The sequence below is a fragment of the Ananas comosus genome, linkage group 23 (genome assembly GCF_001540865.1).
Source record: "Ananas comosus cultivar F153 linkage group 23, ASM154086v1, whole genome shotgun sequence".
Lineage (NCBI taxonomy): Eukaryota > Viridiplantae > Streptophyta > Magnoliopsida > Poales > Bromeliaceae > Ananas > Ananas comosus.
The window spans coordinates 7,453,962-7,462,452 of record NC_033643.1 but is presented as its reverse complement, the minus strand read 5'-3'; the positions used below and the strand labels follow the sequence as shown (position 1 = coordinate 7,462,452).

The following is an 8,491-nucleotide window of genomic DNA, read 5'->3' as shown; positions in this document are numbered from 1 at the left end:
ATAACATTATATAAAATTAATTAAAAAAATAAATTAATTAATTATATTTTTTGTAATATTAAATAATATGGCTAAATAATATTACGGTGCGAACCAAACACAGGAATTCCACATTCTTAGTAATAGGATGAATAAGAATAAGATTCTCGGATATCTTTTCATTCTTAGTAATCTTTCATAATGCGAACCAAACGCACGGTTCAAGTTATTATGATTCTATGTGGGATTATTCTTAGAACTAGGATATAATACTATTAATACCACCAAATCATTGGTGCTATTAAGTTTTCGGCCCTTAAATGAAGCGATGTACGGTTATGACGATAGTGGTCCTCTAATTGAGTTGGTGGTTGGTTGAATAGTATGATCTAACGGATGAAAATGATTAAAGAGTTTGATTTCATGGCAGAAAATATGATAGTACCAACTGCTTGATGCTATCGATAACATTATAGCCGAACTCTTATTCTCATATCTAAAGTTTCCAAAAAAAATAAATTATACAGAATTCTTACTTACATCAGTGAAAACAAGTTTTACACTGGAGAAAATCCAAAGCATCATTATGTGTCATAGATTAAAAGTATTTGAAATGCAGGGGATGCAATTTAAAAGATTTACAGATGCATGCCGACATAAGAATGATATTTTTTTGAGAAATTACGGTGGCCGTAAGAATCTTTGTAACTTGTAAATTAAATAAATTCAATTAGTCCCACAAATGAAGCTGTTTAATTTTCAAAATTGGGATGGTGTTACCTCACAAGAAAGTGACCTTGCCTATTATTTACTTTAATAAATTCAAATTTATTATATAGTTGTAAAAAATATTTAAAATATATATACTAATTAAGTCTATAAAAATAAAATTTATAATTCAAATTTTAAAATCAAAATAAAAGTCATATTCAGATTTTAAAATCAAAATGTCGCTGTCCGACTAAAATTAAACAAATTAAAAAATTGACCAGCAAAATCAAAATTGTAAAATATTAGATAATTATGTTGAAAATAGCTCAATAAATTCGGAATGTTTTTCACTAAAATTTAAATTTATCTCTTATCCAAATATTTAATGGCACCGAATTGAAGGAGGGTAGTTTGGTAAAAACGGTTTTGATGGAAAGGGGAGCGAGATTTGGCTATAAATAGAGGACCAACACGCACCTCTGCATAGAAATTAACTCGATCCACCGAGTATCATCCACTCGCAAAAACGACGAAACTAATCTCACTTCTTTCTCTTTCTCTGATTTGTTGTTTCGTCTTGAGCCAACCGACCAGACTTTGTGTCGGAGAGAATTAAAAGAGGAGGCGGCGGCGAGAGAGGAGGGAGGCCGGGATTGATGTCGGGTTCGGCGGCGGCGGCATCATGCCCGGCGCCGATGAAGGCGACGTCGAACGGGGCGTGGCAGGGGGACGACCCGCTGCACTTTGCGCTGCCGCTGATCATCCTGCAGATCTGCCTGGTGGTCGTGCTCACCCGCGTCCTCGCCTTCCTCCTCCGCCCCCTCCGCCAGCCCCGCGTCGTCGCTGAGATCATCGTGAGTTAATTTCGCTGCTCTACTTAATTGCACTAGAGCCACCAGGTTACCAGGTTTTTTTTTTTTCTGTTAAAAAAAAAAAAAAAAAGAAGTAATCCTAAACTTCGTCTAAATCGTAATCATCATTTCAGTTTTCAAATCAATGAAATTTGCGGCTGGCTTGAACAATAATTCTATTGCAATTCACCAACAACAAATAGCTAGCTTCCATTTCCGACAATTTAATTGACTAGTCGTCATTCATCAAGAAAATTAACAAATCAGCTCGTTATCTTATTCACAGCATAAACCATGCATGCGTCAGTCATCATGCTAGCAAATTGGCAAAAATTTGGGCTACATATATAATAGTGAATTATAATAATATAGGATCATTAATTAATTATTCGATCGTGTGAGCTTGGGAAACAGGTACTTGTTGCTTCTTTTTTTTTTTTTTCGAAAATAGTTATTGTATACTTCCTTAAAATAGAAAAATTTTAAAGTTTACTTTTGTTGTGATATTATTGATTAGGCGTGAGATCAAATCTTCGATCAACAGGAATATTCGAACTTCACACGTACGTAGTTAATAAAGAGAGATGGTATTACAAAATGTCAAACAAGAATAAATCCGCCGCTTTAGTTCATGAACTTCGTGCGGTAAAAGTATTTACTCAAATTTTTGGAGCCCACAAAGATTGCCGCCGAAGAATATTCTTCACTCGTCAACTCAACCACCAGCATAAGATTTGTACCCTGATATGTAACATCATATATAAACCTTTTAATTGTTCGTCGTGTCCCTTTCTCTAAAGTACGCACGCATTATTATTAGTAATGATGACTCTGCATCACATCTCATTTGCCCAGGATCTGCATCCTCTCTTTATATTTGTGTATGTAATAGGGCCGGGTCCGGGTTTACTGAGCTAGCTAGGTTTTTAGTTGGTTGAGGACAAATAAAAAAAAATAAAAAGAAATAATTAATTGAGTGATCGATGGTGGTGAATGAATTACTATTGGGCGGCAGGGCGGGATCCTGCTGGGGCCGTCGGCGCTGGGGCGGAGCAGCAGGTTCATGAAGGCGGTGTTCCCGAAGCAGAGCCTGACGGTGCTGGACACGGTGGCGAACATCGGGCTGCTATTCTTCCTGTTCCTGGTGGGGCTGGAGCTGGACCTGCGGGCGATCCGCCGCACGGGGAAGAGCGCGCTGGCCATCGCGCTGGCGGGCATCTCCCTGCCCTTCGTGCTCCGCGCCACCGTCGTCAAGGGCGCCCGCCAGGGGCCCTTCCTCGTCTTCATGGGCGTCGCCCTCTCCATCACCGCCTTCCCCGTCCTCGCCCGCATCCTCGCCGAGCTCAAGCTCCTCACCACCGACATCGGCGGCGTCGCCATGTCCGCCGCCGCCGTCAACGACGTCGTCGCCTGGGTCCTCCTCGCCCTCGCCGTCGCCCTCTCCGGCTCCGGCTCCCCCCTCGTCGCGCTCTGGGTCCTCCTCACCGCCGCCGCCTTCATCGCCGCCCTCGCGCTCCTCCTCCGCCCCGCGCTCGCCTGGATGGCCCGCCGCTCCCCCGAGGGCGAGCCCGTCAGGGAGCTCTACATCTGCGCCACCCTCTCCGCCGTGCTCGCCGCGGGCTTCGTCACGGACGCCATCGGCATCAACGCGCTCTTCGGCGCCTTCGTCGTCGGCATCATCGTCCCCAAGGACGGGCCCTTCGCCGGCGTGCTCATCGAGAAGGTGGAGGACCTCGTCTCCGGCCTCTTCCTCCCGCTCTACTTCGTGTCCAGCGGCCTCAAGACCGACGTGGCCACCATCCGCGGCGCCAGGTCCTGGGGGCTGCTCGCGCTCGTCGTCGCCAACGCCTGCCTCGGCAAGATCGGCGGCACCTTCCTGGCCGCCCGGCTCGCGCGCGTGCCGGCGCGCGAGTCCCTCACGCTGGGCTTCCTCATGAACACCAAGGGCCTCGTCGAGCTCATCGTGCTCAACATCGGCCTCGACCGCAAGGTGCTCAACGACGAGTCCTTCGCCATCCTCGTCCTCATGGCGCTCGTCACCACCTTCCTCACCACCCCGGTCGTCATGGCCATCTACAAGCCCGCGCGCCGCGCCGCGCCCTACAAGCACCGCGCCGTCGACCGCGCCGACGCCGGGAGCGAGCTGCGGGTGCTGGCCTGCTTCCACACCAGCCGCAACATCCCCACCATCATCAACGTCGTCGAGTCGTCGCGGGGGACGCGCCGCCGCGGGCTGACGGTCTACGCCGTGCACCTGGTGGAGCTGTCGGAGCGGTCGTCGGCGATATCGATGGTGCAGCGGGCGCGGCGCAACGGCGTGCCCGTGCCCGCCAGCGGCGGCAAGGGCGGGGAGGTGGTGCAGGTGGCGTTCGAGGCGTACGGGCGGCTGAGCTCGGTCTCGGTGCGGCCGATGACGGCCATCTCGGACCTCGCCACCATCCACCGGGACATCATCGACAGCGCGCTGCGCAAGCGCGCCGCGCTCCTCCTGCTGCCCTTCCACAAGACGCTGCAGCTCGACGGCTCCCTCGAGTCCCTCGGCCACGCCTACCGCCTCGTCAACAAGCGCGTCCTCCGCGCCGCGCCCTGCTCCGTCGCCCTCCTCGTCGACCGCGGCCTCGGCGGCGCCGCGCAGGTCCCCTCCAGAGACGTCGTCTTCTCCGTCGCCGCGCTCTTCTTCGGCGGGCCCGACGACCGCGAGGCCCTCGCCCTCGCCGCGCGCATGGCCGAGCACCCCGGCATCGCCGTCACCCTCGCCCGCTTCGCCCGTGCCGCGCGCGTAGACTCCGACGAAGCCGACCGCGCCACCGACGACGCGGCCGTCGAGGCGTTCAAGGCGAAAGCATCGAAGGCGAGGCCCGACGGCGCGTCCGTCAGCTACGAGGAGAAGGCCTCGGCCGGGAGGGCTGAGGTGCTGGCGGCGATTAGGGAGATGGGCAGGTTCAACCTCTTCCTGGTGGGCCGGTCGCCGCCCGCGGAGCCACTACTCGAGAGGGCAGACTGCCCGGAGCTGGGGCCCATCGGAAGCTACCTGGCGTCGTCAGAGTTCACGTCCACCACGACGTCGGTGCTCGTCATCCAGCGCTACGATCCGAGCCGGGATCAGTCGGAGCTGTCGGAAGAGTTAGCGGCCGCCGAAGAGGAGACCGGCAGCAACGCCGTCGTGCCGATGGCGTCTCCTGACGTAACCGAGTTGGAGTGACACACCCAAAAAAAGAAAAGTTGAAAAAAATGTGGATTAGAACACGACGATCGATGTATGCCGATTTAATTGTTACACATTGAACGGTGAGAAGTTTACGTGTATGTTGCCTTGCCCTTTATCCGATCCGGATCCGGGTTGAATAAGAAGCATCATCATGCATGTGTACAGAGCAGACGATGGAAATATATATGGACAGTGTCATTGTATGCTTCCATTAAATTCGACTTAATTTTCTTGGCTTGCGTATCATTCCTGGGCCCTATGTGTAGGCCCGTGATGACGAGGACAAAAGAGAGAGAGTTTTGGATCCCTTCTTTGATGGCGGGATCCAACAGTGTCCACCAACCAACAAATAAATTACTACTACGATCTGATTGCTCCAAACCCAAAAACAAAACCTCTTAGATGCGTTGGATTTCGAATCTATTTGACCTTATATTGGCAAAAAAAAACTGTCGCGGTGTATGCTTCGGAAGCGGAATAAAGTTGGAATCAATGCTGTGCTAGACTACCACGTGGAGACAAGAGAAACTCGTTTGTGCACGCACAGCATCAAATGTCCAGGGAATCTTAACAATGTATAATTTGCCGGTCCTCCAATGGCATTCGTACTATTGCTTTCGCCGCATTGCGGCCTCTCAACAACATCTCCTCTCTTTAAATGCATCGTTCTCTCTCTCTTTCTCTTCCCTCCCCTCTATCTATCTCCCGCTCTTACGATTGCTAACCCTCCCCAGATGTATCTCCCTCTTCTCCTTCATCCCTCCTGCGTCTCTCTATCCCTTCCCTCTCTCTACCCTTCTCTCCTCCCCCTCGCTACGCGTTTAAACAGTCACGATCGACCCTTCCCCTCCAGATTCGTCCCTCTCCTTTATTTCCTCTCCCTTTCTCTCGCGCTTTCTCTATCCCTTTCCCTATCTCTCTCTACCCTACCCTCTCTATCTCCCCTTTTGTAGGCCTAGCAAATGAGCGAGCCAGCTCATGTTCAATTCGCATTCGACTCGACTCGATATTCGGCTCACTCGAGCTTGACTTGAAATTAAATGAGCCAAACTTGAATAAAACAAAAAAACTCATAATTTATTTTAAGCAGGGCTTGACTATTATTGGATTCTCTTGAATTAGGCTCGAAAAGATAAAAAAAAAAACTCATAATTTATTTTAAGCAGGGCTTGACTATTACTGGATTCTCTTGAATTAGGCTCGAAAAGCTCGAATATATATATATACTAGTTAAGTGCACGTGCAATGCACGTCACACAATACTAAAAAAAAAAATTTATAAATAAATATTATAGATTCGATAAATAGTATTTAATCATTACCAAAATAAAATACCAGAAATAGGAAATAGAATTACAATATCATAAAAGTAAGAACACAAAATCTATCATGGTATCATTGAAAAAAAAATACAAAATTCATCACTAAACTAACTGAAAATGTCACCATCAGTCTCCATTCCGTACAAATTGCATTGTAAGTAAGAAAAATAATAAAATAAATATTAGTAAATCATCAGAATAGATAAAATTAAAAAAAATATAAATTTAATAAAAATTCATATACGTAAAAAATTTAGCTTAATTTTATTTCTTGAGTTTTTGGAATAGGTGGATTAAGCACAATTTTACTCATAAAACTTTGCTAATAAATTGATCCTAATAAATAAATTTAAAATACCACAAAAAAAATAAAATATTAAAAAGTACATTTATCCTAATTATCCATATTAACGTGTACTGTTTTTATACAACAACTGAATTGTTTACAATAGTGTCTCTCCAAATGCCAATGTGTGTTATAGCACTATCTTGTCCTAAAGTATTAATCTAATTCGATTCATACTTCAATTCATCCAAATAATTAATTATTAATAATTTTTTCATGCCAATGTGTGTTAGCATTATCTTCTCCTAGAGGATTAATCTAATTCGATTCATACTTCAATCCATCCAAATAATTAGTTATTAATAACTTTATTCATGTGAAATGATAAAAAGAGAAATATTTTACCTTTACGTTTAGGACGATTAATACCATATAAATAAAGAGTAATTGATTTGGACAACCATTCCTACAACATCTAAAAAAACTGAAATAGTATAGTAGTAGTACGTAGTATAGAAGGTGGGGAAGGCGATAATGTATCAGCATCGATGACGACAATAACGATGAGGAAAATGATGACGCCGGTACCGACAATGGGGACAAATGAGAATTAATATTACTAAAAAAATATTTGAGAATATTTAAGAAAAATATAGGTAAAAATAAAAAAAATATTACTAAAAAAATTATATGTTTTATATTTGAAAAACATATAGATAAAAATAAAAAAATACTAAAAAAAAAAATCTAAAACAGAGTAAAGGCACATTACAAAAAAAAAAAACAGATGAAATCAAAAGACCTCTCTAACTATGGCAAAGGTGATAATGTGACGGCGCTAGTGATGTGATGATGAACCGGTGTCGACGACGGAGATAAATAAAAACTGATATTATTTTAAAAATATTTGAGAATATTTAAGAAAAATAATAGCAAAAATGAAAAAAAAAATATTACTAAAAAAATATATCATTTATATTTGATTAAAACAGTATAAAGGTATATTAAAAAAAAAATTCAGATTAAATCAAAATACTTTAATTGTGCGAAGGCGGCGAAGGTGGCGAAGTTGATAATGTGTCGGCGCCGGTGATGATGATGACGATTGTCACGCCCCGGGGTCCCTTTAGGTTAAAAACACAGCGAAAAAAAATTTTTTTTTTTTTTTTTGCAAACCTGACCCCAGGGTATGCCAGTCCGCCACAAATATAGGGAATGCCACTGTTCACACGGACAGAGTCTCCCCTGTATTTGCACGGCTCGCACAATACAAGATATAGCCGAAACAATCCACAACAAAACCTAATAATATAAAGATAACTATACGATTCACACATTCACCATTCACGATTTCCAGTTTTAGCATTCAGTGTTTAATAGAAATTCACCGAAATTCTTTTTGAAGAACTGTCCTACACGGAAACTTATATCTTAAGAAACGCACCACGAGGGTGAAAACCTTTATTCAAAAACACAATTCCTTTATTACATTCCAAAACCAACTGAAAACTCAGATTTCAAATAATAAAATAAACTGAACCATGAGACCGACTAAGCTATAAATATCCACGAGAAATAAAAAGGTAATAGGCTAAATCGAAATAACCGGGTCGGAAGTCTCTATCGCCGCTTAACCACGTACCTCACGTCTCGTCCCACCTTACTCAACGCCGCGAACCTGAAAAAATGTGGGGAGATGAGAACATATAAGACACGTCTCCACTCCCAGTGGGTAGCGCAAGCCGAAGAAGGCGAGGAGTACTACCGATCAAGGCTAAAACAGTACGGTCATGGCGAATACAGTAGGAACAGTAGTAAACGTAAGAGACTGTATAAGTGTAATAGACAGATGATACTAAAATACATGTCCTGGCCCCGGGGTCCCTTTTAGTTTAAAACATAGGCGAAGACATCTGGAATTTTTTTTTTTTTTTCTTTTGAAAGCCGACCGCATCGATTATGCCAATCGCCACAAACACAGGGAATGCCTGTTTCACAAGCACTTCTTCGACAGTCTCCCTGTATTTCATCGCGCGCACACAAGTACAAGAAGTAACCCAGGTACAACCACAACCAATGACACATACAAATAACCAACAGACTATATTATTCATACACCATCACAATCACAGTC

At 44.5% G+C, this 8,491-nt stretch overlaps 1 protein-coding gene across 2 annotated transcripts; it reads left to right on the top strand.

Annotated features, from left to right (window-relative positions):
• LOC109727924 (cation/H(+) antiporter 19-like) lies at nucleotides 1,208–4,965 on the top strand. 2 transcript variants are annotated; one of them, XM_020258145.1, is made up of 2 exons: nucleotides 1,208–1,544; nucleotides 2,557–4,965. In XM_020258145.1, exons 1-2 carry the CDS (start codon nucleotides 1,347–1,349, stop codon nucleotides 4,741–4,743), a joined length of 2,385 nt encoding a protein of 794 aa, XP_020113734.1. In that variant the 5' UTR covers nucleotides 1,208–1,346; the 3' UTR covers nucleotides 4,744–4,965. The 2 variants fall into 2 exon arrangements, with proteins under 2 accessions (XP_020113734.1, XP_020113735.1); XM_020258146.1 differs by having other exon boundaries at nucleotides 1,488–1,544; nucleotides 2,059–4,552.

Excerpts from the sequence above, each read along its gene's own strand:
- LOC109727924 (XM_020258145.1), top strand. The coding sequence starts at position 1,347 with ATGTCGGGTTCGGCGGCGGCGGCATCATGCCCGGCGCCGATGAAGGCG. Across the intron at positions 1,545-2,556 it reads GCGTCGTCGCTGAGATCATC|GGCGGGATCCTGCTGGGGCC; the intron begins GTGAGTTAATTT and ends ATTGGGCGGCAG.